Source organism: Hemibagrus wyckioides, linkage group LG09 (assembly GCF_019097595.1).
Source record: "Hemibagrus wyckioides isolate EC202008001 linkage group LG09, SWU_Hwy_1.0, whole genome shotgun sequence".
Classification (NCBI taxonomy): domain Eukaryota; kingdom Metazoa; phylum Chordata; class Actinopteri; order Siluriformes; family Bagridae; genus Hemibagrus; species Hemibagrus wyckioides.
Genome location: NC_080718.1, coordinates 30,689,932 through 30,709,490, shown reverse-complemented (window position 1 = coordinate 30,709,490; position 19,559 = coordinate 30,689,932). Strand labels below are relative to the sequence as shown.

Sequence of the window (19,559 nt, the reverse complement as noted above, 5' to 3'; positions counted from 1 at the left end):
TATATATCTCATCAAAACCAGATGAAATATCTAATTTGTCTAGACTAACTGAGTGTGTTAAAGATATTAAAGATTGGATGACCGATAATTTTCTATTACTAAATCCTGATAAGACAGAGATATTACTTATTGGCCCAAAAACCAGTACACAGAAGCTCTCGCAATTCAGCTTGCATCTAGAAGGATGCACTGTTACTACTAGCTGGACAGTGAAAGACCTGGGTGTAATATTAGACAGCAACTTGTCCTTTGAAAATCATATTTCCAATATCACAAAAACAGCCTTCTTCCATCTTAGAAATATCGCCAAGCTTAGGAACATTTTATCTGTATCTGATGCAGAAAAGCTAGTTCATGCATTCCTGACCTCCAGACTGGACTACTGTAATGCATTACTAGGTGTTTGTCCTGCATCTTCAATAAACAAGCTACAGTTAGTCCAGAATGCAGCCGCCAGAGTTCTTACCAGATCAAGAAAAAAAAAGAAAGAAGGACTTCCTGTGTTTGAAGCGCTTACCGCGAGTTCTTGCCTGTGTTGGCATTTTTCATTCAAAGTTCATATCATGTTTCTTTTTTCTCTTTCACCTAAATTTCTTACTCTGCCAGGTTTCGTTTGCTAAATCTTTACTTGCATATCGCAGTTAATTGTTCTTTTGTTTTTCTATCGGGTGAAGCACCCACCCTCCCCCCCGTTTTTTACACAGCAGTCGGAGGATAGATTCACTCAAAGGTATGTAATCATACAGTATGAATAACTTTCAGCTTGTACAGTGTGTGAGCTGCAGGATGTTTAGCAATTCTTCCTCTGTCATTAGTGTTTTACTTGTAATAAGTGTATGCTAGTTAGCTCTCTGACGGAGAAGATATTAGCTTTAGAGGTGCGCGTCCAGACACTAGAGAGGGTTAGTGACAGTGAGAGCAGTGTAGTGTCTGTAGGGGGAAGTCAGGATGCCTTAGGTGGAGTTAGTAATCCCCCAACTCCGGCATTAGAGCCCTCACAGTGGGGCAAATGGGTGACCACTCAATGGCATAGTCGCAAAGCCAAGGCTAATGCTAAGGCTTGCCCACAGGAGCACCACTCCTCTCTGCTTCACATGTCCAACAGGTTTGCTCTCCTCAGTGAAGAACCCGCTGAGAAACCTGAAAGAGCTCTGGTTATAGGAGACTCCATTTTAAGGCATGTGAAATTAGCTAGGCCTTTAGTGGTTCCAGCAGCACAGGTTAGGTGTATTCCGGGAGCCAGGGCGCCGGACATTGCAGGTAATCTTAGGGTCCTAGGCAAGCACAGGTTCTCCAAGATAGTCTTCCATGTAGGAGCTAATGATATACGCCTTCGTCAGTCTGAGGTTACTAAGAGTAATGTTGTAGAAGTGTGTAAATTAGCGAAGGCAATGTCCGATGCTGTAGTATGCTCTGGCCCCATCCCAATGCGGCGTGGTGATGTAGCTTACAGCAGGTTATGGTCGCTGAACTGCTGGATGTCCAGGTGGTGCTCTGAAAACAATGTGGGCTTCATAGATAATTGGAGCTCTTTTGAGGGCAAGGCTGGCCTGTTAGGACGGGACGGTGTCCATCCCACTCGGGAGGGTGCTGCTCTCATTTCTTGCAGCATCGCACATAGTCTTAGAGCAGATCTAGTTAATCGGTGACAATCCAGGGCCAGGGCCAGGGAGCAGACAAGCAGGTTAATCCAACCGTCTGCTGGCTGCAAAGAGTCGTCACTCAGGATTCATAACATTGAGACTGTGTCTGTTCCCCGAACCAAACGAAAATGTTTTAACAATCAGAAAATTTGTTTTAGTAACCTGATTAACATAAAACTAGATGATAGTGAATGCACAGCCAGCACCTTTGATCTGAAGCTAGGACTGTTAAATATAAGATCTCTGTCAACTAAAGCACTTATTATTAATGAACTGATTACTGATCAGGAGTTCAGTGTTCTTTGTTTAACAGAAACATGGATTAAACAAAACGAGTACGTAGCATTAAATGAAGCTTGTCTGCCTGGCTATAGCTATATACATCAACCGCGTCTAACAGGCAGGGGAGGAGGTGTCGCAGTTATTCATGATAATAAGCTAAGTGCCACACAAAAACCCAGACATCAGTTCAATGCATTTGAAGTTCTTTATACTAAACTAACTTATGTAACAACAAAAAATAAGTTCACAGAGTCAATTCCACTAATTGTTATTTACAGACCCCCAGGGCCATACTCTTACTCTTAGTGAATTTGGAGATTTTACTTCAAACCTTGTTGTTTCTTTAGACAAAGCATTAATAGTAGGAGACTTCAACATTCATTTTGATAAGCCAGAAGACCCTCTGAGAACAGCAGGTGTGTCCATCTTAGATTCATTAGGTGTTAATCAAAATGTAATAGGACCCACTCATAATGGAGGTCACACTCTGGATCTCATTTTTACATTCGGATTAAATATAGAAAACATAGTCACTCTTCCACAGTCGGAAGCTATCTCAGATCATGATCTAGTTTCATTTAGAATGAGTCTTAAACACGAGATGTGCAATGTGCCATGTTACTGTATCAAGTGTACATTTACGTTTGCTACTGCAGAGAGATTTACCGATAGTGTCCCAGAATTATCACACATGATTGGTTCGCCGTCTGACCCTACAGAACATGAGCTTTAAAACAATCAGCTAGGAAACTAGAACGTAAATGGCGTCAAACTAAATTGGCAGTATTCCAGATTGCGTGGAAGGAAAGCCTTCTGAGATACAAAAATTCTCTTAGTGCTGCTAGATCAGCGTATCTCTCTGCCCTAATTGAAGATAACAAAAACAATCCTAAATTTTTATTTAGCACTGTAGCAAAACTAACTAGGAGTAAAACCACTGTAGAAAAGCGCACACCATCTACATTTAGCAGCAATGACTTCATGAATTTTTTCAATGAAAAAATTGACAATATCAGGCAAAAAATTCAGACTATTAATTTAAAACCAAATTATTTGATAGATAATCCTTTAGATAATATAGCTATTTCTGATCAGAGCTTAGAATGCTTCACTCCACTTCAAGAGCCTGATCTAATTTCACTAATTTCTTATTCAAAACTTTCAACCTGCATCCTAGATCCTTTACCCACGTCTTTCCTTAAACAGATATTACCAGTAGCTACCGAACCCCTTCTAAAAATCATTAATTCTTCCCTTAGCACTAGCTATGTGCCTAAATCATTTAAGCTAGCAGTTATCAAACCCTTGATTAAAAAAATGGACCTCGACCCCTGTCAGCTGTCTAACTATAGACCGATATCAAACCTGCCCTTTATCTCCAAGATCCTAGAAAAGGCTGTAGCACAGCAGTTATGTTCAGACCTGCATAGAAATAACATTTATGAAATGTATCAGTCAGGATTTAGGCCTCATCATAGCACAGAGACAGCACTGGTTAAAGTGGTCAATGACCTGTTACTGGCTTCTGATCAGGGTTGTGTCTCCTTACTGGTGTTACTGGATCTTAGTGCAGCTTTTGACACCATTGACCACACTGTTCTACTTGATAGGCTAGAACATGTTGTTGGTGTTAAAGGAACAGCCCTCTCCTGGCTCAGGTCTTATTTGAGTGACCGTTATCAGTGTGTAGATCTAGATGGTGACTTCTCCATGCATACCAAGGTTATGTTCGGTGTTCCACAAGGTTCTGTTTTAGGCCCACTGCTTTTCTCCCTATATATGTTACCCCTTGGTATAATTATTCATAAACATGGTATTAGCTTCCACTGTTACAGCAACGACACACAGCTATATGTTTCAGCTAAATCAGATGAGAGACACCAGTTTATTAAGATAGAAGAATGTGTAAAGGACATTAGACACTGGATGGCCACTAACTTCCTCCTGCTTAACTCTGACAAGACAGAGGTGCTTGTACTAGGACCACATGGAGCTAGAAGTAAGCTTTCTGATTACAAAGTAACAGTGGATGGTCTTTTGGTTTCATCTTGTCCAGCAGTAAAAGATCTTGGTGTGATTATTGACTCTGGTCTTTCGTTTGAAGCTCATGTAGATAATTTCACTAGAGTAGCCTTCTTTTATCTCAGAAATATTGCCAAGATAAGAAATATGATGTCATTTCATGATACAGAGAAACTAGTTCATGCTTTTGTTACCTCTAGTTTGGATTATTGTAATGCTTTACTGTCTGGATGTTCCAGTAGGAGCATAAGCAGTTAGTCCAGAATGCAGCAGCTAGAGTCCTAACTAGAACCAGAAGATATGAACACATCACTCCTATTTTAGCCACACTACATTGGCTCCCAGTCAAATTTTGCATTGATTATAAAATTCTGTTACTGACCTATAAAGCACTAAATGGTCTTGCGCTGCAGTACTCGAGTGATCTTTTAGTCTTTTATGATCTGCCACACCTACTCTAATCAAAGGGTGCAAGTTATTTGGTAGTATCTCAAGTAGCAAAGGCTACAGCAGGGGGCGGAGCTTTTTCTTTCAAAGCCCCACAGTTATGGAACAGCCTTCCAATTAGTGTTGGGGATTCAGACACAGTCTCAATGTTTAAGTCTAGGCTGAAGACACATTTGTTTAGTCAAGCTTTTAATAGTATAGTTTTCTTAGGTAAAGGAGCAGATCTGGAAGGTCCATGGGCATAGAGCATTTGGTGTACTGGGATGTTTGGATGCTGTCGCCTTACCACCCTCGCAAGTCGCTCAGGTTTGCTGACTGTGAAGTGGTTGGACGCTTTATGTTCCGGGAAGCCTTCATGTCTGTGACCTTCTGGCTCTCCCTTTTAGTTATGATGTCATAGCTAGTCTTGCCGGAGTCCCTGCCTGCATTTTACACATAATCTACATTGTCTTAAACATCACATGATCAGAATCATACTTAATATCTTTCTCTTTCTCTCTCTGTCTTTCTCTGTTGAACTATACACCCCACTCCTGAGTTCCCAGTGTTTGCCAGTTTCCAGTGTGACCACTGCCCTACCCCTGGTCGGAGTCTCGCCGCGTGATGGTGCCCACTGATGCTGTGGATGGATCTGTGTGGACCAGGAGACAGCCATGGACAGAGCCACTTGGGGACTTTCACACCATCACAGATCTGCCATTTCATCTGTCAGCTTCTGACAGCAAAAAACTAGTGTCTATAATAACCTCAGAAACTACACTGATCTAATAGTTCCACATGGGCCATTGATTTCTGTTGTAGAAAGGACATTAATCAGCTACAGTTACATTATTTACTGTTTAGTGTCACCCAAATGAGGATGGGTTCCCTTCTGAGCCTGGTTCCTCTCAAGGTTTCTTCCTCATATCATCCCAGGGAGTTTTTCCTTGCCACCGTCACCACAGGCTTGTTCATTAGGGATAAAATAGTCCAATTACAGAATTTAATAATTTATTCTTACTTCTAGTTAATTAATTTTTTATTTTTTATTATTATTTTTCATTTTCCCCTTCCCTTTCTCTGTTTTCTTTTTTTGTAAAGCTGCTTTGAGACAATGTTCATTGTAAAAGGCGCTATACAAAATAAACTGAATTGAATTGAATTGAAAGAAAATATGATCATATAACCCCAATATTATCATCCCTGCACTGGCTACCTGTTAAACTTAGAATTGATTATAAACTAGCACTATTTACATACAAGGCTCTAATTGGTTTAGCTCCCACCTATCTCTCCAGTCTTCTAACACGTTACAATCCACCACGCTCTTTAAGATCATAAAATTCCGGACTTCTGGTAGTTCCCAGAATATCAAAGTCCACAGAAGGGGGTAGAGTGTTTTCGTATTTAGCTCCAAAACTTTGGAATAGTCTTCCTGACAGTGTTCGGGGCTCAGACACAGTCTCCCAGTTTAAATGTAGACTAAAGACTTCTCTCTTTATCCTGGCATACATCTAACACATCCCATAACCTTGTGCTCCAGTACATCTGATTAAATCCACCTTATCATCTAGTACTGCTAATATTATGAACAGCAGCTACACTAATTCCTTTCCACCTGTTCCTTTTTCTACCCATCCCGAGGCATCTAGAGACTGTGCCAGTTCCAGTAGACAGAGGCCAACCCTGCGAGAATCCTGAGGCATCCAGAGAAGGACCAGAACCAGCTGGATTCTGCTTTGTGAGGATTTGGGTATACCAAAGCAACACTGCCAGCCCTATGTGGACTTCAAGGACAACAACAACCTCCTAATTAATACACACACTAATATTCTACACCACACTGTAGACTGTACATAACTGCAGAAAGGACATTTGTATTGTTCAACGTGTTCATATCACACTGTTCTGTGTTTAGAATAATTTATAATCACACTCTCCTGTGTCACCCAAATGAGGATGGGTTCCCTTTTGAGTCTGGTTCCTCTCAAGGTTTCTTCATCATACCATCTAAGGGAGTTTTTCCTCACCACAGTCGCTTCAGGCTTCTCACTAGGGATGATTTTTTCTAACATCTAGGACTTTTTACACTATATTTTTGGTTCTTATGTCCTGTAAAGCTGCTTTGAGACAATGTTTATTGTTAAAAGCGCTATACAAATAAAATTGAATAAAATTGAATTGAAATGAATTTATAATTTATAATCCCACTTTCAGTGTTTATAATGATTTATAATCCCACTCTCTGGTGTCACTCAGATGAGAATGAGGTTCTATGTTCAGTCCTATGTTCAGGTTCCTCACCAGGTTTGTTCCTCACATCGTCTCCAGAAGTTTTGTTTCTTGCCTCTGTAGCCTCAGGCTTGCTCATTAAGGATAAATTTAAATGTAATTTTAAACTTTGTTATTTGTAAAGCTGCTCTAAGACAGTGTCCACTGTTAAAAGCTCTATACAAATAATGTTGAATTGAACTGAAAACTCAGATGCAGCAGCAGCAGCGGTGCAGAAACTTAACACAGTTCTGAGAGCAGCTGATGAATTTAGACCTTGTGAGTAAATCTGGAGTTACATGCTACAGATTTCAGGGTCTTAGCACACAGCAAAAGGATGTGATGTAGTGAGGATGTGATGTAGTGAGGATGTGATGTAGTGAGGATGTACTGTAGTGAGGATGTACTGTAGTGAGGATATACTGTAGTGAGGATGTACTGTAGTGAGGATGTGATGTAGTGAGGATGTACTGTAGTGAGGATATACTGTAGTGAGGATGTACTGTAGTGAGGATGTGATGTAGTGAGGATGTACTGTAGTGAGGATATACTGTAGTGAGGATATACTGTAGTGAGGATGTACTGTAGTGAGGATATACTGTAGTGAGGATGTACTGTAGTGAGGATATACTGTAGTGAGGATGTACTGTAGTGAGGATATACTGTAGTGAGGATATACTGTAGTGAGGATGTACTGTAGTGAGGATGTGATGTAGTGAGGATGTACTGTAGTGAGGATATACTGTAGTGAGGATGTGATGTAGTGAGGATGTACTGTAGTGAGGATATACTGTAGTGAGGATGTGATGTAGTGAGGATGTACTGTAGTGAGGATGTGATGTAGTGAGGATGTATTGTAGTGAGGATGTACTGTAGTGAGGATGTACTGTAGTGAGGATGTGATGTAGTGAGGATGTATTGTAGTGAGGATGTACTGTAGTGAGGATGTACTGTAGTGAGGATGTGATGTAGTGAGGATGTACTGTAGTGAGGATGTACTGTAGTGAGGATATACTGTAGTGAGGATATACTGTAGTGAGGATGTACTGTAGTGAGGATGTACTGTAGTGAGGATGTACTGTAGTGAGGATGTGATGTAGTGAGGATGTACTGTAGTGAGGATGTACTGTAGTGAGGATATACTGTAGTGAGGATATACTGTAGTGAGGATGTACTGTAGTGAGGATATACTGTAGTGAGGATGTACTGTAGTGAGGATATACTGTAGTGAGGATGTACTGTAGTGAGGATATACTGTAGTGAGGATATACTGTAGTGAGGATGTACTGTAGTGAGGATGTGATGTAGTGAGGATGTACTGTAGTGAGGATATACTGTAGTGAGGATATACTGTAGTGAGGATGTACTGTAGTGAGGATATACTGTAGTGAGGATGTGATGTAGTGAGGATGTACTGTAGTGAGGATGTGATGTAGTGAGGATGTATTGTAGTGAGGATGTACTGTAGTGAGGATGTACTGTAGTGAGGATGTGATGTAGTGAGGATGTGATGTAGTGAGGATGTACTGTAGTGAGGATGTACTGTAGTGAGGATGTGATGTAGTGAGGATGTACTGTAGTGAGGATGTACTGTAGTGAGGATGTGATGTAGTGAGGATGTACTGTAGTGAGGATGTACTGTAGTGAGGATGTACTGTAGTGAGGATATACTGTAGTGAGGATGTGATGTAGTGAGGATGTATTGTAGTGAGGATGTACTGTAGTGAGGATATACTGTAGTGAGGATGTGATGTAGTGAGGATGTATTGTAGTGAGGATGTACTGTAGTGAGGATGTACTGTAGTGAGGATGTGATGTAGTGAGGATGTACTGTAGTGAGGATGTACTGTAGTGAGGATGTGATGTAGTGAGGATGTACTGTAGTGAGGATGTACTGTAGTGAAGATATACTGTAGTGAGGATGTGATGTAGTGAGGATGTACTGTAGTGAGAATGTGATGTAGTGAGGATGTGATGTAGTGAAGATATACTGTAGTGAGGATGTGATGAGGTGAGGATGTACTGTAGTGAGAATGTGATGTAGTGAGGATGTACTGTAGTGAAGATGTACTGTAGTGAGGATGTGATGTAGTGAGGATGTACTGTAGTGAGAATGTGATGTAGTGAGGATGTGATGTAGTGAGGATGTGATGAGGTGAGGATGTACTGTAGTGAGAATGTGATGTAGTGAGGATGTACTGTAGTGAGGATGTACTGTAGTGAGGATGTGATGTAGTGAGGATGTACTGTAGTGAGGATGTACTGTAGTGAGGATGTACTGTAGTGAGGATGTGATGTAGTGAGGATGTACTGTAGTGAGGATGTGATGTAGTGAGGATGTACTGTAGTGAGGATGTGATGTAGTGAGGATGTACTGTAGTGAGGATGTGATGTAGTGAGGATGTACTGTAGTGAGGATGTACTGTAGTGAGGATGTGATGTAGTGAGGATGTACTGTAGTGAGGATGTTATGTAGTGAGGATGTACTGTAGTGAGGATGTGATGAGGATGTACTGTAGTGAGGATGTACTGTAGTGAGGATGTGATATGGTGAGGATGTGATGTATTGAGGATGTACTGTAGTGAGGATGTGATGAGGTGAGGATGTGATGAGGTGAGGATGTGATGTAGTGAGGATGTACTGTAGTGAGGATGTGATGAGGTGAGGATGTGATGAGGTGAGGATGTACTGTAGTGAGGATGTACTGTAGTGAGAATGTGATGTAGTGAGGATGTACTGTAGTGAGGATGTACTGTAGTGAGGATGTGATGTAGTGAGGATGTACTGTAGTGAGGATGTGATGTAGTGAGGATGTACTGTAGTGAGGATGTGATGTAGTGAGGATGTACTGTAGTGAGGATGTGATGTAGTGAGGATGTGATGTAGTGAGGATGTACTGTAGTGAGGATGTACTGTAGTGAGGATGTACTGTAGTGAGGATGTACTGTAGTGTATATTTAAAGGAAATGACATCACATCAAAATAACCCAAGATCATGCAGTATCTGCAGAGCTTTAATAACTCAAATAAAACAAAATGCAAATAATTTGTAAACAGATTGTGTTAATGCTTTGGATAAATAACATTAAGAGATCAGTATTTGGTGGAATAACCCCGATCTGCATGGGTTTTAGCTCCATGATCTCCACCAGTTTCTCACATTGCTGTTGGGGAACTTTATATCACTCTTTTTGCCAAAAAGCAAACAGCTCAGCTTTACTTGATGGTTTGTGATCATCCATCTTCCTCTTGATGACATTCCAAAGGTTTTCAATAGGGTTCACATCTGGAGATTGGGCAGTGCTCTCTTATTTTTTTCCAGAGCTTTATATATACACACTACTCACAAAAAGTTATGGATATTTGTCTTTTGGGTGAAATTTATGGAAAATGTAAAAAGTTCACGCTACAGTGATATTATATCATGAAAGTAGGGCATTTAAGTAGAAGCTGCAATGGTGATTTCCTCATCTCAAACAATTTATTGAAACAAAAGCCAACAACAGTGGTGGGTATACCACAACAAAAAATCTCAATGTCTCAATAATCTGTCATGTGCCCTTGACCATCAATTACAGCTTGACCACGATGTCTCATGCTGTTCACGAGTCGACTTATTGTCTGCTGAGGCATGGCATTCCACTCTTCTTGAAGGGCGGCCCTCAGGTCATTGAGGTTCTGGGGTGCGGGGTTACGAGCCTCTACACGGCGACTCGGCCGATCCCAGAGGGATTCGGGTCTGGAGAAAGTGCAGGCCACTCCATTTGAGGAACCCCAGCCTCCAGCAGCCGTTCCCTAATGATGCGACTTCGATGAGCTGGAGCATTGTCGTCCATGAAGATGAAATTAGGCCTGTGTTGTTCATGCAGGGGCACAATGACTGGATTAATGATGTTATTCAGGTAGTATTGGCTTGTCACTGTACCATTCACAAGATGTAGGGCAGTTCTGTATTGAGTGGACACACCTGCCCAGACTGTAACACCACCACAACAGTGGCTGATGCATAGCGCTCTCCCTGACGTCTCCAACATCGTTGGGTCCATCATTTCTGCTCAACGTGAATCGACTTTCATCAGAGAACAGCACTGAGGCCCACCGGTCCCTCGTCCAGTGTAAATGCTCTCTGGCCCGACGCCTGTGCCTGGTGGTGTGGTCAGGTACCCTTGCAGGTCGTCTAGCACGCAGACCATGCTGATGTAAACGGTTTCGAATGGTCTGACGTGACACTTGGGTTCCTCTCACCTCCCTTAAATGTGCCTGGAGTTGAGTGGCATTCATCATCCGGTTCCGCAGGGCACTGTTCACAATGAAGCGGTCATCAGAGAAGATCCTGTTTGAAGCCTCACAATGGCGAGGTTCTGTTGATCAGTTGTTAGGTGTGGTCTTGGTCTCATGATGTCAAAATGTGAACAGCATGATGAAGAGGACTGTTTAAATACCAATTCTAACTGAACTAGAAAATTTATTGGTGGATTCATGGATCAAACACCAGTTGTGAATTTTGCCGTTAAGCACCTTGTTAGAGAACAGCAAGTTCTGCAGAAAGTATTGAAACACTGAACAGTTGGACATGTGCATTCAAAAGTGTAGAGAAGGTCAAATTAAGTTTAATTAAATAAATTAATAAAATAATTAAATAAAGGTTTAGTGCATTTTCGGTGCATCCTGAAATTTCACCCAAAAGCCGAATATCCTTAGCTTTTTGTGAGTAGTGTATGTATATATATATATATATATGTATCAGTGCATCCAAGGTAAAGCATCATGGTCAGGGTGGTGTGTGTGTGTGTGTGTGTGTGTGTGTGTGTGTGTGTGGCAGTAATAACACTCCATAACCAACCATCATGCAATGAAGAACACTTCAAACCTTCACAGTTCTGCAGTGTTAAAGTTAAAGGACAGGATGAAGAGGATAAAACCATTTACTCTGTCCCTTTAAACACCAGGTTTTAGTTTATTCGGTAATAAATGGAATAAAACACACATTCTACTTCAGTTAACAGGTTAGAAGTAATTAAGGTGTTTTTTAAAGCTAACAGTGATGATCTAACCCACTGTTCATCTGTTTCAGGTGTTTAATAAAAACTCAGACTGGACACTGTAAAGGCTTTATATTTATATTACTCTTTATTCATAAACAGCTCCAGGAAGACTGGAGATCTGAGAGAATCAGCACGTGACTGCATAGGTTTCTAATAATAATGTCTAAATAGATAGATAAAGTATATGTGTGTGTCTATTGTGTCTGTGTGTGTGTTTATGAGAGAGAGAGAGAGAGAGAGAGAGAGAGAGAGAGTGTGTGCGTGCGTGTGTTTATGAGAGAGAGTGCGCGTGCTTGTTCCAGCATCACCTTGAAACAGTGATTTGTGATGATTTCTCCCTCCTGCTCTTCTCCCTGGCCGCGTCCCAATCCGCGCTCCATCGCGCCCTACAGAGTGTGTGAGAAGAGTGCGCCTCCTGTGCACGCGCTAATCTCTGCGCACTCTACACTACATTATTGCGCGGGTTTGGCCTCGGTGTTGTCTCCGCACTGCAGCGGAAGGATCAAACATGGGCGTCGCCCTGGTGACGGCGTTCTAATCCCGCCCCCAAGCCGCGTCTCGTCAGCTCGGATTGGCCCAGCGTTCATTCGTTAAACGAAGCTGTGCGCGAGCGGCATGCTGGGATATGTAGTTTTATTGCGATTGACCACAACTAGTCCTAAAACTAAAAAACTACAACTCCCACAAATCTCCAGCGACGGCCGTTTGGACTGTTATACTGCACGTATATGTGATTATTTGTGCTTTTTTCTTCACTAAGAGATAGAATACGCGACTATTCCAGCCATGTCCATCATGCTAACCACCACAAAGCAGGCTAACCATGCTAACGATGCTAATAAAGCCGCCCCTCGCCGCGTCACGGCGGACAGTACAAATGAAATGACTGAATAAGATGTCTGACCTGCTCTCCAGTGTCCGCAGGAGGGTTTCAGAGCCAGAGGTTTGAGGAACACGGGGCATTGTGTCGTGCTGGACGCTGCAGCATTCCCACCTCAACCTCCGTCTCGCTTCACCCGCATCCTGAATCAGCATCAGCACCCAGGCTCCCCGCGCCTACTGAGCATGCGCACCAGCAGGCAAGGCTGTTGCGTAGCAACGTGGGAAGAGCGAGGAAGCCACGCCCTTCACGAAAGTTTTTAGAAACGAATTATCGATTGATTTTAAAGCTTTCCAAAGACACTGTTTATATCCAAATAGTTTTATTTATCATTTTTAATTTTATCATTTATAGCCGTTAAATTGGCTGTTCGTCTTTTTAAAGAAAATAGAGTGAACACACCGGTAGTAATAAATTCTATACATATATATTTAAATATTTTTACTACAAAACTCATCACCAAAAATGTACACGGACTCGATCAGTGAGCAGAAAAAGATTTCTCACGTCAGAAGTTTGGACCTGACGGGTCGCCGTAGATCTCGCATCACGTGATACACAGCGGGTTCGTTCTAAACGGACACGATTGGCCTGCGTAGGGTGCGAGGGCTAATCGGATTTAGCTCACTAGCTAGTTTCTAAATATTAGTTAATTGATAAAATTAGATATAAATAAAACGTGTATTTATATAAAATAACTACGAATCAGTTTGTTAGCTGAGTTGTTAATGTAAGATGAAGTAAAATGTGTGTTTTGTGTCATTGTTCAGCAGTTAAACACGCGCTCATTCCCTACGTCACGTGCACTATGTAGTGAGTGAGTGGGTTCGGGACAGAGCCGGTGTGCATGCCGATGAAGGAGAGAGGGAGGTGAAACAGGAGAGTTGTAGAAGACACACACACACACACACAGAGGTTCTGGGTGTCTCGCGCTCAGTGTGTGAACATGGCTGATGTCTCTGACAGGACTCTACAGATCGCCATTATGATCTCCTTTGCCGCAGGGTTCATGGCGGGTTGGCAGGCGAACAGAGCGCGCCGGAAGTTCCTGGACTGGAGGAAGAAGCGGCTGCAGGACAAACTGACGGAGACTCAGAAGAAGTTGGACCTGGCCTGAACAGAACCGAACCCAGGACAGGGACAAGCACGAGGGCAGGCAGGTGTCAGTGTGTGACCCGGCTTTAATCAATAAAGTGTCGTTCTCCAGGGAGTCAGGAAGATGAATCAGCTCTTTAAGCGAGTTCTTTTAGCCGCCTCTCTGAGTCGGGTTTATGAGTCGGATCTTTGACTCTTTAAAATAGTTTTTTCATATGTTTGAGTCACTTTGAATCGACTCTTTTAAATTAGTTGTTAAAATGGAGTCATATGTTTGAGTCGACACTTTGAATCGACTCTTTAAATTACTTCTTTTTAAAAAGGAATCATAGGTCTGAGTCGACACTTTGAATCAACTCTTAAATATGATGTAAAAATAGATAGATAGATAGATAGATAGATAGATAGATAGATAGATAGATACTTTATACATGGGTTTGAGTCTAAACTTTGACTCCGTTCAGACTGGTCAGTTAGACAGGTCAGTTCAGACCGGTCAGTTAGACAGATCAGTTCAGACCGGTCAGTTCAGAGAGAGGGAGAGAGAGAGAGAGGGATAGGTCAGTTAGACAGGTCAGTTTAGAGAGAGAGAGGGAGAGATCAGTTCAGACAGTTCAGTTAGACGGGTCAGTTCAGGTCAGACTCTTTAAATTATTTTTGAAAAATTGAGTCATAGGTTTGACTTGACTCTTTAAAATATTATGTAGAAATAAGATAAAAAAGAAAAATAGTTCAAAATGTCAGAAAAACAGCAATAAGAACAGAAGAGTCAACTCACTCGACTCTGAGCCGACTCTGTTGACTCCTTGAGAAGAGTCAGAGTAGCACTGTCCGGTTTTTTCCAGATTAAATGAATATGATATAATAATAATAATGTCTAAATAGATAGATAAAGTATATGTGTGTGTCTGTGTGTGTGTTTATGAGAGAGAGAGAGAGAGAGAGAGTGTGTGTGCTGATGATTTACATCACTGTATAAAGCCAGTGATGTAAAGATTTAGACTCTGTGTAGTTAATATAAATGTGTGATTCGGTTCAGTTTAATTCTCTAACTCACTGTTCTTCATCTGTATCAGGTCTCCTGAAGCCCGTGACGCGGTGACCTCTGACCTTGGAGCCGGGCTCTGCAGACCCGATCTCCTGGTCCTGAGACATTCTGATGAGGAACACCTAAACATCCTCATGAGAGACGCTGCAGAGTTTTTACACACACTGTACTCTGACTTCTATTTGGATTGAAGTGCTTTATTGTGAACAGTTTTGTAATAAGAGCTCTTTGTGTAAATGGAATAAAATAAAATATTTTACTGATTATTGCCGTGTCCATTGAAGTCCAGCAGTGGGGTTTAAACTCACAACCTTCTGTTTAATCCAGAGCTCAGTCTCCTACATGTGTTTATATTAATCCCTATTCCTCTGTTTCTTTCTCTGTCCTCCTCAGTCTCTGTGTGTTCTCATCATAACCTCAATAACTTTCTCCATCCATCCATTGTCTATACCTGCTTTATTCATAATCAGGGTCACAGGGATCTGCTGGAGCCTATTCCAGCACCTATCTCCCCAGGCATGGGGAGAACATGCAAACTCCACACAGGAAGGCCCTGTCTGTTCCAACCCAAGACCTTCTTGCTGTAAGGCAGCAGTGCTGACCACCAAGCCACCATGCTGCCCAAAATAACTTTTTCATTTATAAAATATTTTAAACCTATATCTGATTATACAATAAATCTGCAATCCCAGACCAACTGGACAATGCTGAGGTCAGGGCTCTGTGCAGGTCAGGGGTCAGTCAGATGTCTCTCTGATGGAGCTGGATGATGAATCAGTATCTGCCTGGGTTTCTCAGCATTTGGACATCATTAATCCTGATCTCCAACCAGATCTCCATCTGCAGAAATGCAGCTCCAGACCTGCAGGAACCTCCAGCATGCTGCACTGATACCTTCAGACACTCACACAATACATAGTTTATCTCTTTCAGAATAAAATAATACCTAATATTACTTTGATATAAATATAGTTACAATTCACTGTAGATTTAATCAGTACAGGATTTTTCAGACTCTTCTTAAAGCCCTTTTGGACAGTGGATAATTGAGTCAAAGCAGCTTTACAGAAGAAGAGAAACAGAGAAAGGAGAGAGAAAAAAATTAAAATTATTAAATTAAATTATTCAACTATTTTATCCCTATGGCTATGGAGTGTTTCTGTCAAATCAGAAAATGACCTAGTGACTGTTGTCTCTGACTTTTACGTGGAAGAAAAATGTAAAAAAAAAAAAATTCTCCATGATCTGAAATTAAACACATTTCTACAAAATGAATTAGAGTGGAGACTGCGAGCCAGGCCTTCTCTTCATCACAACATCAGTGCCTGACCTCACAAATGACCATGCTTTTAGAGGAATGGTCAAAAATTCCCATTAACACACTCCCAAACTTTGTGGAAAGCCTTCCCAAGAGAGCTAAAGCTGTTATAGCTGCAAAGGACAGGACAACTCCATATTACATTCATGTGCAGGTAAAGGCAGACGTCAGGGTTTTGGCCTGGCTCTCAGTCTCCACTCTAATTCATCCCAAAGGTGTTCTATGGGGTTGAGGTCAGGACTCTGTGCAGGACAGTCAAGTTCCTCCACACCAAACTCACTCATCCATGTCTTTATGGACCTTGCTTTGGTCAATGGTGGGCAGTCATGTTGGAACAGGAAGGGGTCATCCCCAAACTGACCACTGTCTGACCAATGAAAATGTCTTGGTATGAAGCTGAAGTATTAAGAGTTCCTTTCACTGGAACTAAGGAGCGGAGCCCAACCCCTGAAAAACAACACCTGAACTCAATGATATGGAGAAGAGGGGTGTCCCAATACTTTTGGCTATAGAGTGTATGTACATACCCACGTGCAGATCTCTTTTCTGTGTATTCTGTGCGGTCCAAATGACAAAGTGTAAGTGTTTATTAGTGTAGGTTTAGTGTAACACAGTTGTGATGTTTGAACTCACGGTTTAGAGAACATTAAGACTGCTTAAAGCGATGGAGAAAAAACTCTAATAAATATTATTTAAACGCGACATCTAGTGGACAGAAACAGCGGTTCATTCGGGTGCATGTTGATGACGTCACATCAGCCGTTAGCCTCAGAGGTATCTTAGCAACCGTGTGCAGTGTCGCGCGGATCTGTTACTCCAGGCTTAACTGAGCTGAAATAATAACTAATAAAATCATAACTAATATGAATTTATAATTAAATTTATTTTTAATGTACAGGTTTAAGATGGTGCCGAAAAAGAAAGGAGGTCTTCAGACTGTACAGGAGGAAGCGGCTGAGCTCGAGAGGAAGGTGGGTTTATTACTCTGAGGTACTGACTGGAAGAGTGAAGGAGTGAATACAGGAGAGAGGAGAGAGTGAAGGAGTGAATACAGGAGAGAGTGAAGGAGTGAATACAGGAGAGAGGAGAGAGTGAAGGAGTGAATACAGGAGAGAGGAGAGAGTGAAGGAGTGAATACAGGAGAGAGTGAAGGAGTGAATACAGGAGAGAGGAGAGAGTGAAGGAGTGAATACAGGAGAGAGTGAAGGAGTGAATACAGGAGAGAGTGAAGGAGTGAATACAGGAGAGAGGAGAGAGTGAAGGAGTGAATACAGGAGAGAGGAGAGAGTGAAGGAGTGAATACAGGAGAGAGTGAAGGAGTGAATACAGGAGAGAGGAGAGAGTGAAGGAGTGAATACAGGAGAGAGGAGAGAGTGAAGGAGTGAATACAGGAGAGAGTGAAGGAGTGAATACAGGAGAGAGGAGAGAGTGAAGGAGTGAATACAGGAGAGAGTGAAGGAGTGAATACAGGAGAGAGGAGAGAGTGAAGGAGTGAATACAGGAGAGAGTGAAGGAGTGAATACAGGAGAGAGGAGAGAGTGAAGGAGTGAATACAGGAGAGAGTGAAGGAGTGAATACAGGAGAGAGGAGAGAGTGAAGGAGTGAATACAGGAGAGAGGAGATTAGAATAGAGGAATGAGACCTGAGAGTGAAGAACACTGTGGAGAAACACCTGAGAGAGAGAGAGAGAGAGAGAGAGAGAGAGGGGCTGGAGTTTATTACCGAGCTTAACTACACCTAAACTCTTACTGGGTTCTGTTTGGGTTCTGCTCCTGAGTTCTGTTTGGGTTCTGCTCCTGAGTTCTGTTTGGGTTCTGTTACTGGGTTCTGTTAGACTTCTGTTTAAGTTCTGTTTGAGCTCTGTTTGGGTTCTGTTTTAGTTCTGTTTGGGTTCTCAGGGTTCTGCTGGGGTTGTGTTAAAGTTCTGTTAGAATCTTTCAGACAGTACTCTACAGGTGAATATGTTCATTGTGTTCTTATCTTTGTTATCTTCATGTGTGATGATGTTTGGTGTAAATACACATACATGTATATATTTAATAAAAGTATCAGGTGTGTCGACGATCTGTTCAGATTAAACTCTTCATATAGAGTCCAGATGTCCTCCCAGGTGACCGTGTGTCACTGCCCTCTCCTGAGCTCAGGGCCAGTCAGTATCAGTGTGTTTATACAGGAACTGTCTGACCATCACACTCACACAGGGATATGATGAGATGTCTTTAACTGTGCTGATTATACAGGACTGTGTGTGTGTGTGTGTGTTTGTGTGTGTCACTGCAGGTGGACTCTTTAATGCAGGACTTTAAGAGGTTGGAGGTCTCAGGCAGATCACAGAGGTACAGTGTCGTTCAGTGCAGCGGGTTTTATATTAGGATAAATATTTTTAACTCTTTTATGGTTATTAACATTAATATCATCAATAACAACATTTATATTCATTATCTTCTGGATCTGGAGCAACATCTGGATGTGTTTTTTACAGGTGTTCAGATCTACAGAGTGCAGTGACAGAGGCGCTAACAACGCTCCAGAAATTAACCAAAGTAACATTTATATATTTACTCACACAGAGGCCACGCCTCCTTCACTGAGACTGACACAGAGAGGCCACGCCTCCTTCAGTGATACTGACACAAAGAGGCCATGACTCTTTCACAGAAACTGACAGAGTCTGTCTCTCTCTCTCTCTCTCTCTCTCTCTCTCTCTCAGGCAGATGAATTAGCTCCTGTAGGGAATTATGATCAGAGGAAGAGACAGGAGGAAGAGCGACTCAGGACTTTACAAAAGAAACTCAGAGTTCTAACAGTACAACCTCAGGACAAGTACAAACTCCACACACACACACACACACACACACACCTGTCCTAGTGTAAGGATGCACTCGAGGCAGCAGGATCAGAATCCATAATGCAGATCTTTATTAGAAAAACGGCAGGCAAAAGACGTAACGAAATAGGCAGGCAATAGATCAAAACCGGAAAGGCAAACACACTGGGAAAACCAAAACCAAAGCCAAAAACCAGAACTCGTAGTCAACTAGGGAAGGCAAGGATCATACACAGAGCAATCGTAATATAGAGAAGAAAGGCTTGGTACGCACTCTAAAGAGGAAACGATACTTTGCGTAGAACAAAGGCAGCATGCTGTTTAAATAGCCTAGAAACACCGGAAATAAAACTCAGGCGAGGGCTCCCTCTGGCGTAAGGGTTCCACATACGCTGCTACACCTAGTTTCTGCTACTGACTTGTCTTTTTAAATGCTGATGTGTGTTAGGTCATCTGAGGAGGAGGAGGAGGAGGAGGACAGTGAGGAGGAAGAAGGTGAAGAGGAGGAGGAGGAACATGCTGCACAGCATGATGAGGATGATGATGATGATGAGGTTGATGGTGATGAAGATAATGCAGAAGGGAAGGTGTTACCTGCCATGAAGGGTGAAGTGTGCTACGTGGCTCTGGGCTCTTTCAGAGGACAGGAGGAGGGAGACCTTACAGTCCAGGTAACAACACACACACACACGCACACACAC

General features: G+C 42.1%; 3 protein-coding genes across 4 annotated transcripts in view; 2 read left to right on the top strand and 1 right to left on the bottom strand.

The window, feature by feature from the left end:
* The window catches only part of ttbk1b (tau tubulin kinase 1b), a 96,115-nt gene extending 83,354 nt beyond the window's left edge, over positions 1 to 12,761 (bottom strand). Inside the window, exon 1 of the mRNA XM_058399299.1 lies at positions 12,595 to 12,761. The gene's annotated coding sequence lies outside the window, so the exon portion shown is untranslated. The remainder of the gene's footprint in view (positions 1 to 12,594) is intronic.
* A 641-nt stretch (positions 12,762 to 13,402) lies between these two features.
* LOC131359425 (mitoregulin-like) lies at positions 13,403 to 14,979 on the top strand. The gene is made up of 2 exons (XM_058399300.1): positions 13,403 to 13,726; positions 14,742 to 14,979. The coding sequence occupies exon 1, from the start codon at positions 13,517 to 13,519 to the stop codon at positions 13,685 to 13,687; it is 171 nt and encodes a 56-aa protein (XP_058255283.1). The 5' UTR covers positions 13,403 to 13,516; the 3' UTR covers positions 13,688 to 13,726; positions 14,742 to 14,979.
* Positions 14,980 to 16,804: 1,825 nt separating this feature from the next.
* nphp1 (nephronophthisis 1) overlaps positions 16,805 to 19,559 on the top strand; it is a 52,029-nt gene continuing 49,274 nt past the window's right edge. For both annotated transcript variants that reach the window (XM_058399443.1, XM_058399442.1), the window contains exons 1-5: positions 16,805 to 17,002; positions 18,312 to 18,367; positions 18,514 to 18,574; positions 18,742 to 18,854; positions 19,307 to 19,529. In XM_058399443.1, the coding sequence (XP_058255426.1) occupies positions 16,922 to 17,002; positions 18,312 to 18,367; positions 18,514 to 18,574; positions 18,742 to 18,854; positions 19,307 to 19,529 (534 nt within the window). In that variant the 5' untranslated portion in view covers positions 16,805 to 16,921. The remainder of the gene's footprint in view (positions 17,003 to 18,311; positions 18,368 to 18,513; positions 18,575 to 18,741; positions 18,855 to 19,306; positions 19,530 to 19,559) is intronic.

Excerpts from the sequence above, each read along its gene's own strand:
- LOC131359425 (XM_058399300.1), top strand. The coding sequence starts at position 13,517 with ATGGCTGATGTCTCTGACAGGACTCTACAGATCGCCATTATGATCTCC.